This window comes from Hibiscus syriacus, unplaced genomic scaffold, assembly GCF_006381635.1.
Source record: "Hibiscus syriacus cultivar Baekdansim isolate YM2019G1 unplaced genomic scaffold, ASM638163v2 tig00112287_pilon, whole genome shotgun sequence".
In the NCBI taxonomy this organism is placed as follows: domain Eukaryota; kingdom Viridiplantae; phylum Streptophyta; class Magnoliopsida; order Malvales; family Malvaceae; genus Hibiscus; species Hibiscus syriacus.
Genome location: NW_024063294.1, coordinates 12,589 through 34,170, shown reverse-complemented (window position 1 = coordinate 34,170; position 21,582 = coordinate 12,589). Strand labels below are relative to the sequence as shown.

General features: G+C 34.8%; 2 protein-coding genes, 1 long non-coding RNA gene and 1 pseudogene across 4 annotated transcripts; 2 read left to right on the top strand and 2 right to left on the bottom strand.

Annotated features, from left to right (window-relative positions):
• Window positions 1–43: 43 nt before the first annotated feature.
• Window positions 44–12,005, bottom strand: LOC120177401 (tRNA (adenine(58)-N(1))-methyltransferase catalytic subunit TRMT61A-like). Of its 2 annotated transcripts, none has more exons than XM_039183563.1 (4): window positions 12,000–12,005; window positions 1,649–2,098; window positions 423–667; window positions 44–357 (listed from the first exon to the last, which is right to left on the bottom strand). In XM_039183563.1, the coding sequence occupies exons 2-4, from the start codon at window positions 2,095–2,097 to the stop codon at window positions 119–121; spliced, it is 933 nt and encodes a 310-aa protein (XP_039039494.1). In that variant the 5' UTR covers window position 2,098; window positions 12,000–12,005; the 3' UTR covers window positions 44–118. The 2 variants fall into 2 exon arrangements, with proteins under 2 accessions (XP_039039494.1, XP_039039493.1); XM_039183562.1 differs by lacking the exon at window positions 12,000–12,005 and adding an exon at window positions 2,438–2,524.
• LOC120177405 lies at window positions 4,485–4,933 on the top strand. The gene is made up of 3 exons (XR_005521410.1): window positions 4,485–4,551; window positions 4,620–4,724; window positions 4,834–4,933. It is a non-coding gene; the product is annotated as an uncharacterized LOC120177405 (long non-coding RNA).
• Window positions 5,354–7,509, bottom strand: LOC120177403 (glutaredoxin-like). The gene is made up of 4 exons (XM_039183564.1): window positions 7,386–7,509; window positions 7,212–7,300; window positions 5,666–5,764; window positions 5,354–5,568 (listed from the first exon to the last, which is right to left on the bottom strand). The coding sequence occupies exons 1-4, from the start codon at window positions 7,439–7,441 to the stop codon at window positions 5,489–5,491; spliced, it is 324 nt and encodes a 107-aa protein (XP_039039495.1). The 5' UTR covers window positions 7,442–7,509; the 3' UTR covers window positions 5,354–5,488.
• On the top strand, window positions 7,887–20,007 carry LOC120177402 (annotated as a pseudogene).
• Window positions 20,008–21,582: the final 1,575 nt, after the last annotated feature.

Below are 21,582 nucleotides of genomic sequence, written 5' to 3'. Positions count from 1 at the left end.
GACAAACCCAGCGACTTCGTTAAAAACGACAGCGTTTGATTTCCAATCATTTTCCGCCGCAAAATGATAAATTTTCCAGACAAGGATCGAATTTCTCGATATAGTTTTATGATGTTTTTCATGAGTCACACTTTCGTCTTGCGAATGTCAGATATCCGGTATGCCCTCGGGTTTCAGCTGATGGCCGAGCCACGACTGCCGGAGAACTTGTGTTTTCCCCCACACTTACTTCACTTGAAGGCTGTCTCCTCTTGCACGGAGGGTATGCGATGGAACTACCATCTTCGAATTTCGAGTGATCAATTTTCCATTCGCGGAGTTCGTACATACGGAGCAGTATTTCAAAGGTCCTTATATCTGTGTTGTAAGAAAAGTTAACGATACTTTTAACAGAAAGACTGCTCAAAATTCGAACACATTACCTGTAAAGTCTGATCTAAGAGTTTCGCATGAGCGTTGCACTTGTTCGATGCACGGTGAGAAGGAACACAAAGTTCCATCTTGTTTCAGCATGTTTCGAGCGGAAGGGATGGCAAGCCAAGGTTGAGGTAGGTCCAGAAATACAGAATCAGCCAACCCGGAAAACTCATCGGGAAATCCCTCACTCTGGATATCTCGAACTCCCACAGTGACTAAATTGCTTATTCCGGTCCTTTCAAAGTCCTCTCTGTTAAAGGAGAGAAAAACCATAAACCGATTAGCAAATGAGTCTTTGGCAAGGTTTCTTCCGATGTTAGGTGTTGTTGTAATGGTTATATTATACTGTTTTCTTGGTTGGTAATAAAATTTTGAGACACTCTTTCCTCCTTCCAATGTCCGTCAAGATACCTTAGTGTTTTTGACGGTTATGAAGGGGGTTTTAACGAGGCCTCCTAGTGTTTTTGACGGTTATGAAAGGGGTTTTAACGAGGCCTCCCTTTCTTATAAAAAAAAAGTCTTTGGCAAGGTTCATTCTTAATCTTTCAGTTACATAAACTGGTAAAGATCCGTAAACCTAAATAATTTTAAGACTATGAAGCATCTCAGCAACGGAATGTACAACTCAAATCTTTGAAACCGAAATTCTTCGGAACAGGTTCTCTCACAAATGTAACTAGAAAAGATCAGTAAAAAGCTAATTTTGAAACTATGAAGCATCACGCCAACAAAATGCGGATCTAGGCATACATCAAAACCCAAAAAATCCATGCAGCTAATTAAATCATATTTCATCACATTGCAGTTTGCACTCTCACAAACGAAACTAGCTAATATCTGTAAACCGAGAAAATTACGAGACTACGAAGCATTACAGCAAGAATACATCAAAACACGAATAGACTTCAGAAATCGACATAGAATTAAAGCTCAAGCTAAGCAGATATTAGATCAGATATCATTACAAAAATCTTTTGAACTCAAGATTTCATCAGAACGCACTCTTACAAACGAAACTAACTAATATCCATAGACCGAGATAAATTTGAGACAATGAAGCATCAAAACAAATGGAACATAGAGCTAAAAATATATCAACCCGAATAGACATCAGAAAATGACCTAGAATTCAAGTTCACCTAAGCAGTTATATCATATTTTGAAACTCAAATCTCCGAAACCGAGATTTTCATCTCAATGCACTTTCACAAATGAAAAGCATAAGGCTTACCTAGCTGAGGCAGCCCTCTGTTCATGGAAATCAAAGGTATACACATGTCCAGTAGGAGCCACAGCCCTTGCAAGCGAGGTCGTTAACGACCCACTACCGGTCCCGGATTCAAGAACCAAACAACCAGGAACTACTTCCAAGTACATAACCACAAAGCTAATATCAGCAATATAAAGAATCTGAGTCCTGTGACTTAGAACCAAAGTCCATAACTCAGGCGTCGGAGCCAATATGTACACGAATCCACCTTTGTTGCTGAACACTTTGGAACCGAATGGCTTCCCAATCCAATCCGAATGCTTAAATATGCCAAAACGATTTTGAAGAACCGAATTCTCACACACTTTAACAGCTTTCATAGTATCATGCCTCTCATAAATAATAACTAAATCTCCATCTCTAATGCAACGATTGAAAGATATCTTCTTTGAGGAATCCATAAGCAACATCCTTAAAAGAATGAAAAACACATTCAAATTAAGCAACTATGTACATTGTTATCAGGATGTTTTACCACATACTCAAAGTTTCATCAAGAACAAAGAATCACATAAAGTACCAGAAATCCCCAAATTAATGAAAATAACATACATATACACGTATGTGTGTGTGTGTGTTCAATCCAGATAGAGGAAATTTTACCACATACACAAAGTTTCGTCAAGAATAAAGAATCACATAAATTACCAGAAATCCCCAAATTCATGAAAATATACATACATATACATATACATATATACATGTTCAAGCTAGATAGTTAAGCTTGAAAGTTGAGAAAAAAGGGCTTACCCTAAAGCACTTTTGAATCAGGAAGTAATATTTGGCAGATGAAGAAGAACGGTCATTAAAGCAAGCTAAAACCCTGGGGGTTTTTTTTCAACTTCCATCGTGAACCAAGTAGGGCTTTTTTATTATAAATTTTAATGGAGACTTGAAACTCCATCAGAGATGAACCCATCAGATCAAGACCCAATAAGGTTTTCAGCCTAACCAGGTTTGGGCCTCAGTGTAGTTTCATTGGAGTATTATATATATATATATATATATATATATATGAAAATATCCATTTACATTATTTTTTTTATTTTACCCTTATTTATGATTATTGGATTATATTATCTATTTTCTTCTGTAAAAATATATTTTTTAATTGTATATCTTATCATTTATTGATATTTATTCAATAAACTTAAATCAATGTAAAGTTAGAGAATTTTATATAATATAACTAGATTCTACCTCATATGTAAATAGAAAAAGAACGTTGAAATTTATTGACATAATGTAAAATTTTTAAGTTTCACACATTTATAGAATCGTTTAATGAAGAAAAATGAATGACTGAGGTTAATATTAAGAAATGAAGAGATTTCTACGAACAAAAATTAGATTATCATCAATTTAAAATTTTAACTCATTTTCACTCATCTAATAATCTTAAAAATATAAAATTTAAAAATTTTACGTGTAAGTAAATATTGATCTTATAAGATGTAAAAAAATCGATTTGACATGTAAAATTGAATCAAACCGACTTGAGACAAAATTGTTTGTGACCCAAGATAATGATGACCTAAAATCGATTTGAGTCTGGATAAGTGTTGACCTGAGAATGACTTGAACACAAATTGAACCTAATAATGTAATAACTAAATATGACTTACGCCCGACCTAATATGAACTCGAACCTGAGACTAACTTGATAAACAACTGATATTACTCGACCTATTATCAACCTGGCCTGTTATGAGCCTGGTCTGTAATAGGCTCAACCTATAAATGATCTGAATTGTTATCGACTGATCTGATATTGACTCAACTTGATATTTACTTGACTTAAAGTTCTATTAAATTAATAATTTATGATTGATAAAATTAATAAAAGTAATACTTCATAATTTAAAGTAAATTATTAATTATGCTCTAGATTGAAAATTTTAATTATAACTATTAGATTAATAAATTTTATTATGATTATTAAATTAATTTTATTAAATGATTCATATATTGATTATTAACTTCATTATATTATATAAAATAATTTTAAAATATCAATACACTTAAAGTCATTATTATGATATAATAATTTATTAATAATTTAACTTAAGAGTTTAATATATATAAATATTTAAACACGATTTTACGATAGTATTAGAATATAAAATTTAAAAAATATATATTAAATTTATGAAACTAGCAAAATTTAAAATAAATTATTAGTCCATATATGTACGTATGTTTTGATGCATGTATGTGCATGAGTATAAGTATGATATTGAATCATTTATAAATAATATTTAAACATCATTTTTCATTTTGACAAGGGAATGAATCAAACGAGGGTTAGTTGGATGAAGCGGTGAAGAAGAAGATAATGTTGATGGGCTTTGACCTGCTATTTTGATCGTTAGACAGTTAAGTAAACTGACTTAACACTCGACATCAGCATTTTGTTATCTTAGTAACGTTTGTTAACGTTAAGTGGCATCGAATGATCATTTTATTACAAATTAATATAGTTAGTGACCAATTTATAACTTATAAAAGTTTAGTGTGAAAAATGAAAACTTACTCAAATTTTAGTGATAATTTATTTAGCTTACCCAAATCAAATAATACCGGATCCTATTAATAAATACACGAGGGAGGAAGGGGAGGTCTTATCTGTTGAAGGCGAGTGAGGCAAAAGGGTAAAGATTTCTCATGCTCTTGCAGCCCTTCACTTGGATATGGTTGTGGATAACAATCCTTTTCTTTGCTTTCTCTCTTTCCAACCCCACTTTGGTCTTCATGCCTATAAAAACCCACTCTAAATATCTACCCAAAATCATATCCCCTAAAAGATGTGCCAAAAGCATCAATTCCCTTGTTTGCATTGCCACCCACATGACTACATTAGGATGGTATTAACACTATCTCCCTACTTTTACAATCATTTTCCTTGAACAGATAAAAAATCTTTGGTTTGTAGGTTCACACATGATAGAGAGCTGTCTGGTTTGTCGGATGAGCAGAGACGAGTGTGTCAAAGCACTTACCAAGCATGCCAATATTCAACCCACCATCACCCTAACAGGTACACCTCTTCTTGTTGTTTTAGCACCCCTCTCATTGTATTCATGATCTTGTTTGTATATTATACGATACCATCATCTTGTTTAAGATGTTTCGTTTTTATTTTGCAGTTTGGGAAGAATTGATTAAAGAGAACAATGTCTTCTTTCGAGAGTATTTCCAGGCTTCAGCCGACGAAGTTTAGCAATGAAGCCAACCCAACTTTGCATTCTAATGATTAATGTATTTCGTCCACATTTTTACAACACTGTCTGATTTCAGAATCGTTGATTCAAATAATAAAAATGGTCACCAAAAGCCTGACCAATGAATGTGTGTGTCAAATAGAAGCATGTTTGGCTCATGTTCTGTGTTTATGATCAATTTTTCCGTGATAAAAGAAACTAACCGGCCATCACCAATACAGATTTAGTACACATCCAAAGACAATTTTTGAGTTTTTCGAGTTGATTACGGGTTCAAAACTTGGACCAAAAGAAGAAGAAAACAATATCGGTCCAACCTGAACATTATGGCATATAAGGAAGAATTCATTAAAAATCACAGCAATGGAACAAACAAGACATGTCTGGTATCTGATTCAGCTAAATTTCATATCTCTATTAAAGGACACTCAAACAGAAATAGTACTAGAAATTAAACCACAATTCATATTCGATACCACAGCGCTGTATTAACGATTTGACGTTAAGGACAGAATCGACATGAAACCGAACTCGGCATTTGTTTATTAGTTAAAGGGTAGATAGGAAGCTTAACTATACTCTAAACGGATGATTTTGCAATAGCACCAGCTTCGGTTAGCAGAGGAACAAGTTTACCTGCCTTGTGCATGGCTGTTGTAGCTGCAGGATATGCAAATACGGTAATTAATTAACAGGGATGGTATGGGGATTTTGATTCCTATATGAATAAAATATGGTAACAGAGTTTAAAGGACACTGTCACAGCCACCGATGTGTTTCCCGGCAATGAAAACATTGGGCACAGTTCGTTGTCCGGTCCATTCAAACAGAGCTGCTTGAATTTCACTTCCATCACCTTGAAAAAAGGAAAACACAAAAGCCAATATTAGTTAAAGTTGAACAAGAAAGAGTTGCAAATCCGGCCTCAACTTGTATCGACAAATAGAAATTTTTGCAGGGAGCATCTACAGCTACAATCCCATCGGAAGCAAATTGTTCAGTGTAATAATGGGTTGTTTTGTACTGATTCAAGATAATGTACCCAATCATTCACAATGCCAGAAGACATTCAATCGCTTTAGAGGCATTCTTTAGAAGACTTTATTATAGGTAATGGACTTGGATTCCATTATTTTTAATATTTTATAACCAAAACCATACACTCTTGTCGTCCAAATCAACATCTTGAACCCAAAACTGACAACGAAGACAACTGTGCAGAACTGAATTATGTCATCTTTCAAAGCTAAACTAGGAATTCCAGAGAGAAGGCTTCAAACCCATTAGGTAGACACAATGGAACCATAGAATTTGATAACGAATACTACAGATTCTCCTATATTACCATTCAAATTGCCCCTCGAACTCTGAGGTTACATCCCACATAAAAACCCAACTGATGGAGCCATGGAATTTGATTAGAAAAACATTACAGATTCTCGTATAGTACTGTAGAACCATCCCACAAACTCGAGATCATGTACCACCCAAAAGAGAAAAAGAAAACACTAACGGAGCCATGGAGTTTGATAAGAGCACTAAAAATTCTCCTATTTTCTACAATTCAAACCGTCCCTCAGACGTAAGAACACAATTAATAATCAGCAAATCATGACTTCAACCAGAAAGCAAAGTTCGGTCAACCAAAAAATCTAATTGTTTTAAAAGACTCAGTCAAACAGTAGAATAAATTCTACCTGCAGAAATCCAAAAAAAAAAGTAAAATACATCTGAAAGGAACCAGAGGTTACTTAACTATGTTCAAATGATCGTTTTGGATACTGAATTTTTTAAAAGTTATAAAGTGATAACTAAATAAAATGATCATTAAATTTATAGAACTGTTAGAATTATTACCATTTTGTAACTTTTGAAAATTTGTGACCAAAACAATCATTTAAGCACAATTCAATGACCTCTGGTGTACTTTTATATATGTTTCCTAAAAACCAATAACTTTTTTCATATGATATAATCCACGAAAACAAAGCCCCAGAAAACCTTGTTTGATTGTAGAGAAAGAAATCAATTTCAAGACACCATGCAGAATCCAATCAAATTAATACTAACAAGAATTACATCAGTTAAAATTTCATTTCAAATCTTAAATCACGAATCCCGTTTGATTTCTACATTCGATATAATCCATCGCAAACAAAAGGAGCAAAAACATAGCTTGATTATAGTGAAGCGACCAACTCCACGTCGCCAATCAGATTAATAACAACAAAATTCAAGCAATCAAAACTTCATTTCAGATCACACAGTTTCTGGAAACGAATAAAAGAAGAAGGAAAACTAACTTTCTTTGTCTAGCTCGATGGCCTTGAAAGAAGCTCCAAGTTGTTGAAGCAACTTCTTCACATCCACACAGAACGGGCAGTACGACTTGCTGCATCAACACATACGTATAAAATACCGAAAGAAAGGGGGGGAAAGGATATGAACGATAATGGTACGTACAAAACTACGTATACCTGAAAACGACAGCTGGACTGGCAGAAACGATTTCCTTAGCCTTTGGCAAAGCCATTTTTCTTTTCTCAGCCTTTGGAGTAAACGAGGGAGCGTTGATGGTTTTATAGCGGGAGGGGGAATGAGAGAGAACAGAGGCGTGGATTCCGTGGGAAAGCCAAGGCAAGGCAAGTGATGAAGAAAGAGGTAAGTTTTCCAAAACCATCTGGGCCGTTGATATGATTCCAATTAGGTATCGGTGGGCCCTTTCGGATTTTAGCCCACGAATGGTTTCTGCTTTCTTTTAAATTAACTAATAATTTTATTTTGATTGGATAAACATGGCAAAATTACTTGGATGATGTTGTGGAAAAAAATATCCTACACAATGCCTTTAAGAATTATTTATTGAATTAAGGCACTTGTTATATTGCTAGGTGGAAGACGTATGGAGTATAGTGCGTCTTTAATTTTTTTGAAATACGTCTTTAATCTTTTTAAAATAGATGTATAAATTAGGAGGAACATCAGCTAATGTGGCCGTTTGCGTATCTAGATTAGGAGGAACATCAGCTTTCACAGGCAAGGTAAACTTAAGTCTTAACATCTATCTTTATATGTATCGATCATGTAGAATAATTCTATGTTGTAAATAAAAAGGGCCGCTTTTTTACCTGCAGACTCTTAACAATCGTCCCGCTAAATGTATAGCGGCCAAATTATACTTCTTCTCAGTGAAATCACATTATTATTATTTGGACAATGAGATTGTAAATGTACATGACGCCTTGCAGTTCCATATCAGGTAGGGGATGATGAATTTGGCCACATGTTAGCTAACATTTTGAAAGAAAACAATGTGGACAATTCCGGCATGCGGTTTGACCATAGTGCAAGAACTGCATTGGCATTCGTTACGCTCAGAGCTGACGGCGAACGAGAATTCTTGTTTTTCCGTCATCCAAGTGCTGGTATGCGTCTTCATGAATCAGAACTCGATATAAACCTCATCAAGCAGGTTTCTTTTTTTTATTTTTTTTTTCTGCATTTTTCATCTTTGTTCGAATTAGTGGACGCGAAAGACTGGCGGAATTTAGAATTTTTAATATACAAGCAATATTTGATTGCAGATGGTCGGTTATATTTAGGGAAGGATTAGCATACAACGCCCAAAATTGGTTTTAATTATAAATTGTCTCTATTATTAGAAATTTAAAAATTCAAAATATATTTAATTTATAATCCTATTATTTCAAATTATAATTATGAAAAAAATATTAATTTATATATATTTATAAATAAAATATTTATTTATTTAGAAATATCAGAAAAGGACTTCTAGGTGCCTTAAGACAACTCTTTTCTTTGATATTAAAAAATAAATAAATAATTAAAACAATTAATATATAATTTATAAAATATGATATTTATTTATTTAAAAATATCAGAAAAAAGAAAAAATTTGAACCAAGATGGGTGATTCATAGAGCCTCAAGTTACAAAATTGATCAAGTACAATTAGTTCAAAGATTCATATTCGGCAAGAAGAGCAAAAAATGTTGAAGATATGAGAAAATGGGAATGGACCCAACAAAAAAAAATTGGCAGTCTAGAGGGATCCAGATGATGGAAAAATCTCCAGCGGAGTCGTCAAGCTGTCGTAATCGGTTTTCGTCCGGGCACGAATTTTTTACTTGGTGGGAAAAATAATGTAGATAAAAAAATAATTAAAAAAAATGGTTCGGGAGTCGCCATCGGCCTTTTGGGTCAGGTAGGTCGAATACCTAAAAATTACCTTTTAAAAGAGTTTTTTTAAGAAAACATCAGTTAAAAGATAAATTGATCTGTGTTTAACCAAAAATTCATTCTTTTTAGAAATAAAAAGGGATTCGTGGTCGGTTACGTTTAGGGAAGGATTAGCACCCCTACAACGCCCAAAATTGGTACTTTTTTAATTATAGATTGTCTCTAATAATAGAATTTAAGAATTCAAAGATGTATTTAACTTATAATATTTTTTATTTCAAATTTATGATTTTATGAAAATATATTAATATAAATAAGATATTTATTTATTTAGAAATATCAGAAAATGGCTTCTAGGTACTTTAAGACAGCTCTTTTCTTTGATATAATAAATAAAACATTTATTAAAAGTTAATATATGATTTATAAAAATAAGATATTTAGTAAAAATATCAGAAAACGGACTTCTAGGTGCTTTAAGATAGTCATTTTCTTAATATTGAAAAATAAATATATATTAAAATATGATTATTAAAAGTAATTTATGAAATATAGGATTTTAATAGAAAACAAATAGAATAAATAAACAAATATTATTTATTATATATATAAATAATAAAAAATAATAATAATGAAATAATAATTAAAGCAATAAATAATAATAATAATAATAAAATAATATTGCAATTAATGATTAAAATAAAAGGAATTAAAAATATAGTATTAAAATGTAAAATATTAAAAAATCATAGTCAAAAATGAAAATTTAATGATTAAAATGTAAAATTATAAAACTAGAGTACTAATTCGAAATATATAAAAGATGGGCATTAAAAGTGTAATTTAACCATAATTCATAATACGGGACTAAAACAAAAATATTAAAATTATTGAGGACTAAATATTATTTATCCTAAGTATATATGCAGTTAAGGACTAAAATAAAATTAAATAATTTAGAAGACTAAATTAAAATAATCAAAAATTGCTTTCAGTGACTAAATTGCAAGGATTACAAACTAGGATGGCTGCGGAAAGGGTTTGTCCATGCACGAAATTATAGATATACCCCTCCCAAAACAGCGTCGTTTGGGAAGGATTATAAATACCCTAAACGGCTGGCCCGAAGGGCCAACATCCTCATTTTCTCTTCTTCTTCTCTCTAAAAAATGAGAGAAGAAGAGCTCTCTCCCTTCTCTCTTAATTTCCCTCACCGGAGGGAAACGATCTCTGGTCGGCCATCACCAAATCCGCCACCGGCCACCACATCTGGTGGTCGGAAATTATAAAATACCCTCAAATCGACGCTTTATTTACCATAAAGCCCAATCTAAGGTTATTTTAACCTAAAAGCTTACCAAACGTCGTAGATCTGAGATAATTTCCTTCGTCGTTTCGATTCTCCGGTGACTCGTGGAGGCTCTCAAGACGGCGATTTCCTCGGTAAGTCTCATTTTCTCTCTCCTCTTTTATTTGGTTGTTGTTTTTGCTTGTTTGGTGGTGCTCTCTGTTTTTCTCTGCCGTAGCTCTCGTTGTTCTTGCTCTCCGTGGCGTCTCCGATTCTTCCTCTCAGTTCTTTCCTTTTATTTGCAGGTGAGTCGAGGCTTTTATAGCCTCGACGAAATACTCCTCGGACCGGTCACAGAAGGGTTTCTCGGTGAGTCACCATAGCTATGGTGGTGACTCACCATAGAACTCGACGTGGGGCGATGACGAGGCGTTTCTGGAGGCTCGATGGGGGCGGCGTGGCATTACAGCAACGGTTGGAGCAACGCCTAGCAGTTGAAGCATCGGCACAGCAGTGTGGCCTTCTGGAATCACGAGGCGACTGGGATGTTACAAACACTAAATTTGGTTTAGGTTTAGCTAGATCCGGGTTGGGCTGTATCTGATGGGCCTGGGCATAACTGGGCCGAATTTTGTAATTGGGCTCGAGTTTTGGGCCTGCAATGTATTAAAATTAATTAATTATTTAATAATAATATATAAATAATAAAACAATAATAATAATAAAAAAAATAAATGAAATAAAAACTAGTGTCTTCAATTGCCCCTCTTTGTTCATTCTCGTGCTAACGAGAATAGGGCAAAGACGAAAAGACAATAAGTTTTTTTTCATTTGACTTCATTTTATTATGATGGAAATATTGAACAAGTTCTTCTTCTTTGGGATTAGTTCTTCTCATTATGAACTTTTCCACTGGGGATGACAATTTATCTCCTTTTGTGATGTAATCTAGCAAAAAGTTGAACAAATTCTCCTCCTTTTTCATATGAGTTCTTCTCATTATGAACTCCTTCTGGAAATATTGATACTGATCTATCTCATTCTATGATAGCATCAAACAAAGGTTGAACAAGCTCTTCTCATTATGAACTTCTTCTTCCTTCAGATGAGTTCTTCTTATTATGAACTCTTCCTGGCAATACTGATCCATCGAATGATGAAATCGAGCAAAAAGTTGAATAAATTCTTCTCATATGAACTTCTTCTCTCAGATGAGTTCTTCTTATTATGAACTCTACCGGTAATGCTGATCCATCGAATGATGAATTCAAGCGAAAGGTTGAATAAGTTCTTCTCATTATGAACTTCTTATTCCTTCTTCAGATGAGTTCTTCTCATTATGAACTCTACCTGGTAATGCTGATCCATCGAATGATGAATTCAAGCAAAAGGTTAAACAAGTTCTTCTCATTATGAACTTCTTCTTCCTTCTTCAGATGAGTTCTTCTCATTATGAACTCTTCTGGAAATGCTGATGACCCTCAAAAAGCTCCCGAAGGCTTTTTGGAAACATCATGCACTGTAGGACTTACAGATGACCCTAAGGCTTGAAAACATCAAAAAGCTCCCGAAGGCTTTTTGGAAACATCATGCACTGTAGGACTTACAAATGTGAGAAATAGTTACTAAGTAAGAAACTATGAAAATCGTTTTCTTACTATTCAAAATTTCATTTTTAGAAAAGATGTATGAGAAACTATGAAATCATTTTCTCATTATTTTCAAAATAACATGTGATGGGTAACATGCCCCAATCTCAAGATAAGGCTGTTGGAAATAGTTTACTAAGTAAAAAACTAAGGAAATCGTTTTCTTACTTTTTAACAATTTCATTTTAGAAAAGATAAAATGAGAAGCTATGGAAATCATTTTCTCATTATTATTTTTTGGAAATAACATGTTGATTGGGTAACATGCCCCAATCTCAAGATAATGTTCATTCTTGTGGATTGCGTCCATTATTCTTCAGATGTTGGGTGATTCTTGCATTCGAGGTTTTGAATTCTACATTTTTTTGTAAGGTATTGTTCATCATGAATCTTCTTTTTCATATGAAGATCTGCAAAACCTTATGTTTGAATGCAATCATATGTATCAATGTAATGCATTGTCTATTGTGTAAATGATATTCTTATGAATGCATGAATGTTGATGCAATCTTTATTTGACTTCAAAGTGGTGAACTTGGTCTTCTTCACTTCATCATTTATTGCCAGGGTTACCTCTGGATATCAGTGTAGAAAATTATGCTATCAAGCTGCATTTCTGCAGAATCATTTGCTCAACTTGTATCTTTGCATTTTCTTTGCTTCATGAAAGTCTCAGAAGAAATGTTTCATTTGCGGAACTCTTGCTGTAGTCAAAATTATTACCCTGATGCCCCATTTTGTCTTTGGTAACACCGGCTTTCTTTGTCTGGACTTGTGTAGAAATCCAATAAAGCTTTCATCTTTGAAAAGAGAATCTATCATCTTTAAAAAGAGAATCTATCATCTTTGAAAAGAGAATCTATCATCTTTGAAGGTAGATGTAGATATGCCTGACTCCGCAGGGATTAATTAGGAGAGTAGAGTCTGTTCTAATTTAACTCTTGAAACACATCACAAGGAAGATTTATTCCAATTCCTTTCATGTCTCCACATATAATCAGATCTCGAATAAGGCAACTTGGACCATATCATGTCGAGATGCTTAACAACAACCTGTCGTTCAACCTTAGTTGGCGCCACTAGTTTCTTGTTGTTAAAATTTCAGCTCTCCTTCTGTGGAAAGAATCTCATTATATCTCACTTTTAATCTTGGGGTGAAGAAGACAGACTTCATCTTATATCAATAAAGGAAAACCATATGATAACAACATTGGTTTAGCATCGGAATAACTGGTTCGTAAAAACATTTGACAACACATTCATCATTCTTGTGGTTTCTACTCAGATGTAAAACATTTGACAACACATTCATCCTTTCTTGTGGTTTCTGCCAGATTTCTCAATCATTGAAACTCTTTGCATATTGTTCAAAGCTTTTGTATGATGTCACAAGATCACTTGAGAACAAAACTTAATGGGAATACAAGTGAGATGTTGGTGTGTTTCATGACCAAAACTTGATCAAATTCACAAAATATGCTAGTGTCGAACTGAATAAGAGACATTAATTGATCTCGATATCATCTCGGGCAAGGGCACGTGTAATACTGATCACGTTTTCTTCTATAATGAGCATTGTAGAGAGTAGAAACACTTCAGCTATAGGATCCATGTACAGAAAGATATATGTGGAATTCTTGCTGCTGGGGATGAAACGCACATGATAAAACCCAAAATAGATAAAAATTCAGTTCAGCCTGGCTGGCAATGATAACCCAATAATAGCGGGAATAACAGTAATGTAAGTGAGTCGAGTCTCCTTCCAATGTCATCGAAAAACTATTGTGAAAAACAGCTTCGTAATCCCAACAGTATGGTTGTAACTAACTGCCAGGAATCAAAGAAATATTTCCAATCATCACTGACACACAGAATACAAAATTCAAAGCTGAGATCTTAAGGAAATGAACCCTGGATCGAGTAGTCTGCCTAGGGACCTCTTTATCCATGATGTAGTTTAACACACTGTCATGTGACAAATGGTTTAAGAAGATTGGGTTTTTGAAACCATACTTGCTGAGTATATGTTTGTTCAACAATATGATCAATATGTAATTGCTTGATGAACGAAGCAATTATGTATAGTCAGCTCGACTGTCACTGTTTCAGCATTTTCATTCTTCATATCTTTATGTCTCATTGGAAATATTGTTCAAGGCAATAATCTTGACACATGATGATATGGGCCTTAGCATGCCCTAACATTGGCTAATACAAGTGTTCAAAAGCATCAACAGTCCTGATTCTGATTGAAAGGGGCTTTCAACATGCCCAACATTTTGCTGATATAAATATTCAGAATACTTTAATATTCCTGATTCTGATTGAAAAGGGTTTTCAGCATGCCACAACATTCGCTTCTTGTTAATTTGAGCCTTCAAAATGTCCCACAGGATCTGTCTGAAAGAACTTTTAAAATGCCCCAACATTTGCTGACAGATGTTAAAAGTGCTCAACATTATTTCTTGTTGAGATGAGCCCCAAGAATGCCCAAATATCATTGTTGTGAGCATTCAAATGCCCCAATATTATATTTTTGGTTGAAATTGGCCCTCAAGATGTCCCTCTAGATCTGTCTGATTTACTCTCAATGTCTGTTTGACTGAAATGTCATGATCCCCACGAGGTCCAATTTTGACAATGAACTGTTGTAGGTACTTGTGGCTTTATTCATGCCCCAAATCTGTTTATCTTGAATACTCTTATTCTGGTGTCACTAATCAGTAGTACTGTCAAGTAACTGGAGAATTCTCTTCATGTTGTCACAAAACTTAAGAAGTACTCAATCATTCTGACAGAACGTCTGAGATATGTGTCTTCTGAATGAGGTGACCATTTTCTGTATCTGGAGGGATTTAGTCAAACAGAGCAGTAAAATAGCTTGGTAATCCGTTCCATGCTGACACAGTGGCTTATCATCTTTCAGCGAAGGCCATCTCTGAAATATACTTTTATGTGGGAGAGAAACCAATTTATGAGAACAGTAATCTGATGAAATAACAAGATTACATATAGAGTGGTACATGCTCATCAAAAATCCACACCCATGCAACATGTTGATTCTCATAACAACTCATCTGATTATGAAGCGATCTTTCAGGATGATTTCACAGATATTGATAGTTCTTTCTGATACCGAGGAAATCCTGAATTCTGATTCTGATGAGGAGAATAAACTGTTATACTTGACAAAATAGGATATTCAGAGGTTGAGGCTTCAATAGCCATGGAGAGATGTGGTCTGAATTCATCAATTACAAAGTTGACAGATTTCATATATGCTGCTCAAATGGCTAAGGCTGCTGACACACTTCTTCTGGTAGAATATAGGAAGCCATTATGCAATGATCCCAATTACAAGAAAAGGCTAAACTCGAGCTATGATTTTTGGAAAAGGAAGAAGCAGAAGAAGCTTAAAAAGAAGCTTCTTAATGAAAACGATCATGCGATTCATCTTCTAAATCCGATGATTGGTTTTGGATTTCCTACCGAACCAGATCAGATAACTCAAAGAACACTTCCAGAAGATGCTATTGGGTCTCCTTATTTCTACTATGATAACATGGTGGTTGCTTCAGTTGGTGTTTGGACCAAAACATCATAGTACTTATACGATGTAGAGCTAGAATTTGTAAATTTGAAGCATTTTTGTACTGCTGTATGGAAAAGGGCTATATTCATAATCTGCCAATTGAGAACAGATTTCTTCTTCCAAATAACTCTATGATGGTAATGATTTGTTTGCTTTTCAACAATGATTGCAAACGTTGATAAGACTTACTTTGTATTCCATGCACTTAAAAGTATTAACATAAAGTGATATTCAGAAATCTTTAGCTTATTTCAAAATTATGTTAATCCATTTACAAAATAAAATAATAAATTGAATTTCGAAAATAAATTGAATCTTAAAAAAAAAAATTGAATTTAGAGAAACTAAACTTAGAATTTATTAATAAATAAATAGAATTGTATTCAAAGTTATGCAAGCATATGAATGATAAAAATTCAAATGACTCAACAAATTATTAGTATAAGTATTTCTAATTAATCAAATTGATATAATTTAGAGTGATGTAAGCTTTTGTCTGGAAGATCTCAAACGTTGTCAGAATGCTTGTAGATGTGAAGTTCCTCCCAAACTATCAAAATCTTAAAAGGGTTCAATTGCCAGATGCCTAATATCAACATGCATTTGAGATGCCCTTTCAGGTTTTCAACTCAAATCCTTCTTTTGGTTGCAAGACGCCCTTTGCAGGTTTTCATCTTGACCATCTTTTTTTATTTTCTTTTGTTCATTTTTTTAAGCATAATATTTCTTGACAGAATCTGAGTTTATTGGGTTTCTCAGAATTTTTCCATCCATTTCTGCCAAGATAAACGCTCTTCCGGAAAAGGCCTTTTTTACAACGTATGGCCCTTCAGGCATCCATTTCCCACGGAAATCTTTATGTATAGGCAAGATCTTTTTTAGTACTAGATCACCCTCTTGGAATTCTCTTGGATGTACTTTCTTGTCATGAGACTTCATCATCCGTTTTTGATACATATGTCCATGACAAATAGCTTTCAATCTTTTCTCCTCAATAAGGTTCAATTGATCAAATCGAGCTTGGATCCATTCAGATTCATCCAATTTTACTTCTCTCAAAATTCGAAGCGATGGAATCTCGACTTCAATTGGTAAGACTGCTTCCATCCCATAGACTAAAGAAAAAGGCGTTGCCCAGTAGATGTTCGAACAGTAGTTCGGTATGTATATAAAGCAAAAGGTAACTTCTCGTGCCAATCTTTGTAAGTTTCAGTGGTCTTTGTAATGATTCTCTTGATGTTCTTATTTGCTGCTTCAACTGCCCCATTCATCTTTGGACGATATGCCACTAAGTTTGCATGTTTGATCTTAAATTGTGCACAAAGTTTGGTCATCATTTTGTTGTTCAGGTTCAGAGCATTATCTGTAATGATCCTTTCTGGTAGGCCATACCGGCAAATTATTTCTTTCTTTATGAATTTGCAGACTGTGGACCTCTTAATATTGGCATATGAAGCAGCTTCAACCCACTTGGTAAAATAGTCAATTTCCACAAGGATGAAACAATGTCCATTCGATGCTTTTGGTGTGATTGCCCCAATGACGTCTATTCCCCACATAGAAAATGGCCAGGGTGCTGTCATTACATGTAAAGAGATGGGGGTACATGAATCTTATCTGCATATATTTGGCATTTATGACATTTCCTTGCATAATCAATGCAATCTGTGTGCATGGTAGCCCAATAATATCCATATCTCATTATTTTTCTAGCCATGGAAAGACCATTTGCATGTTCCACTATTCCACTGTGTACTTCCTCAATGATGCTTCTGGCTTCGTTGTTATTTACACATCTCAATAGCATTTGATCATTGCTTCTTCTGTACAAAATCTCACCATCAAGAAAGTATCCAGCAGCCATTCTTCTCAATGTTCTTTTATCAATTGCAGATGCATTTTGTGGATAACTTTGATACTTGATATATTACAAGATATCATAATACCATGGTTTGTTATCTGCCTCTTCTTCCACACTGTAGCAATTTGCAGGAACTTCATATACTTGCATTTCGATTGACATTATATCAACTTTCTTAGTTGCCTGAAACATAGCAGCTAATGTAGCCAAAGCATCTGCCATTTGATTTTCTTCTCAAGGGAGATAATTGAATGTGACTCTCTCAAATTCTTTCACTAATTCGAGGGTAAAATTTCGGTATTCCAACAATTTGGGATCTTTTGTTTCCCAATCACCTCGTAATTGATACACCACTAACGATGAATCTCCATATATCTTGAGACATTTAATTTTTCTTTCCATGGCTGCTTTCAATCCCATGACACAAGCTTCATATTCCGCCATGTTATTGGTGCAAAAGAACTCCAGTCTGCTTGTAAAGGGATAATAAATATTTTCTGGAGAAATTAACACTGCCCCGATTCCTCGTCCCAAGGCGTTGGATGCTTCATCAAAGTAAAGCTTCCAAGATTCATCATTTGTTATGACTTCTTCATTCATGGATATGCATAACAAATCTTCATCTGGAAAATTAAAACTCAAAGGCTGATAATCATCTGATACACGACTGGCCAGAAAATCAGCTATGACACTTCCTTTTATCGCTTTTTGGTTGACATATACAATATCAAACTTGGATAATAACATCTGCCATCTAGCCATTCTGCCTGTCAAAGCTGGTGATTCCATTAAGAATTTCAAAGGATCAAGTTTGGATATCAACCAAGTAGTATGATATAACATGTATTGTCTGAGTCTTCGAGTAGCCCACACCAAGGCATAACATAATTTTTGTATTGGTGGATATCGAATTTCACAATTAGTAAATTTCTTGCTCAGATAATAAATGGCTTTTTCTTTTCTTCCAGATTCATCATGCTGTCCCAGTACACATCCCATCGAATTTTCAAAGACTGTCAAGTAGAGAATTAACGGTCTATCAGGCATTGGTGATACTAAAATGGGGGCATTGGATAAATATTTCTTAATAATATCCAAAGTTTCTTGACATTCATCATTCCAGACTTCAAGATTGTTCTTTCGAAGTAATTTGAACACTGGATCACATTTGTCAGTTAATTGAGAAATGAACCGAGATATATAATTTAATCTTCCCAAAAAGCCTCAAACTTCTTTTTTTGTATTGGGTTGTGGAAGATCTTGAATGACTTTTACTTTATCTGGATCAATCTCGATTCTGGGCATGTAAACTGGGCCGAATTGATTTGTAATTGGGCTCCGGGTTTTGGGCCTGCAATGTATTAAAATTAATTAATTATTTAATAATAATATAATATAATAATAAAACAAAATAATAATAATAAATAAAACAAATGAAATAAAAACTAGTGTCTTCACAAGCGAAGATCTTTCATTTTGGTTCGATTAGTTTGATCGAGGAACCATGCAAGTCAGCTCAACTTGGAGCAATAAACATTTCCGAGAAGTCCAGCAGCATCCTCTCTCATGATCCAAATTTAAGATTTCCACTGTGGCCAGAGGCAGCTCGTAAAGGAATAATGAGCATATGGGATCAAGCAGACCTTATTAAGGTATGAATTTGATTATAAGACTTGTAAATGAATCTCACTACTCCATTAAAATACAGGCTAATCTATGACAATTCAGGTAAGTGAGGATGAGATTACTTTATTAACCGAAGGTGGCGACCCCTACGATGTAACGTGGTGATGAAGAACCTGTTTCATCCTAATCTTAAGCTTTTAATCCTAACCGAGGGGCCAGCAGGTTGTAGGTATTACACCAAAGTAAGCTAGATCTTAAGGTTATTAAGAATTTCATTTATAGTTCTTAACATGTAATTTTCATAAACAATCGACCTATATCCACCGCAGACTTTCAAGGGGAGGGTTCCCGGCATCAAAATTAAACCTTTTGACACTACGGGTGCTGGCGATGCTTTTGTTGGTGGCTTACTGAGCAGCCTAGCTTCTGATTTAAATCTGTTTGAGGCAGGGATTTAAATCGGGGTCACGGTCGCGTTTATCACGATTGCGGGAATAGCGAGCGTTATTGCGGTGATTGCGGGTGTCGCAGTCATATAATAACGGTCGCATAGGGTACCTCTACGCTATATCACGGGCACTATCACGGTCGTGAACCGCTATTTAAATCCCTGGTTTGAGTTACTCATATTTCTCACATAAAGTAGAGTAAATGATCTTCAAAACTGGGATTCGAGGTTCATTGTTCTAATCTATAACACCATTGTTTCATGAGCAACATATAAAAGAATTCATCTTTCTGAAAGGACGAGATGCGGTTAAGAGAAGCCTTAGCTTTTGCAAATGCCTGTGGAGCCCTGCGATAACAGTCTTAACAGAGCGAGGTGCAATTCTCGCGCTGCCCACAAAACAGAGTTCGTGATGCCTTAACCAAACATCATTCATCGTAGTTTACCCTAATAATAAACATGATTTCTTTATTAATATTTGATTTCTTTACCAATTAAATTAATTATTATTCAGTTTAAAATATATTTATATTGTAGACACCCGCTTTTGTCCGGGTTTTTTATTATTATTATATTATTATTATCGTTATTATTATTAATTAATTACATATATTTTTGCAGGCCAAATTAAGGCCTGATTACAAAGTGACCCAGCTGACCCATTACAACAACCCGAAGCCCAATTGGCCCAGAGACCAGAAGCCCACTGCTAACCCAGACCCAACCTAGCAGATTAGGGTTTCAAACCCTAAAACATATTAGGGTTTCAAACCCTAATCCCCTACTCAGTCGCCGCTTCTGTTTGGACTTCCAGCCGCCGTGTGACTTCTCAGCTTCCCAGACGCCGCCACCATCACTGTTCCGGTCTGACCCCAACTGTTTCACTATTGTCATCTACAGCAAAACCAATCAAGAAAATATCATATACAGTTCGAATCTCACAAATCTAAACTCCAAATTAAAATACCAATAAATCCCTAAATATTCGGGATTTCTATCCCACCAAATCAGAAAAAGCCAGGCTCTACCTAGATATCATCATCATCTCACCAGAAATCCACATGCAAGCAAATATAAAAGACCAACAAAAGAGAAAATGGAGGACGGTGGGTGAAAAAAAAAAACAGAGAATAAAAAAAGAGAGATACGAAACAGAAAAAAGAGGAGAAGAAAGAAAAGTTTTACCTTCTCGAGCCACCACCGTGAATCTCGTTGTGACCTTCTCCGATCCCAGCTAGCCCCATATCTGAAGGTAAAGCCTTTTCCTCTTCTAGGTTAGTTAGGATGGGAGTGCAGTGGTTTTAGGTTTTTTTAGGTGAGAGAGAGATGAGGTTACTCCCCATGGCCACCGATCTACGGTGGCCGGGGAGTTTAGGGTTTAAATCCTCAGTTGAGGATGAGAGAAGGAAGGCGAAAAGGAGGGTCGAGAACCATTTTTTTCTCTCTGTCTCTGGAAGGAGAAGGAAGACTAAAGGGTTTAGGGTTCTCTAGGGTTTTCACCGCCGATTTACGGCGTTTGTGACCTCTGTTTTTTCTCCACGGCGGAGGATAAAGGAGAAAGGTTGAGAGCCTTTTCGGCTCTCTGTTTTGAGTGAGGAGAAAGGGAGATCGGCTGAGGGTTGAAATGGGTTAGGGTTTTCAAATAACCCTTTAAGCGGGTTATGATACAAACGCCGAGCGACGTCGTTCTGAACAGGGTTGGGACTGCGTGTTTTGAGAAAAAATGGATATTGTTGGTTTCAGTCCCTTATCTTCTGATAGTTCTCCCCCGTGTTTTTAAATTTTAGGGTCTAATGTCACTTTGGTCCTTGATGCTTTGTAACCATATTATTTAGTCATTAAATGAAGTTTCATTTTATTTGAGTTTGAGCTTTTATCTTTTCACTGTTATATATTGGTCACTATTCATGTTTTATATCATTTTCGTCTATATTTGATTCCGGCTTCAATATTTTCAGATATTTCAATTTGATCATTGTTTCCATGTATATTATTATCTTTGCGATATTC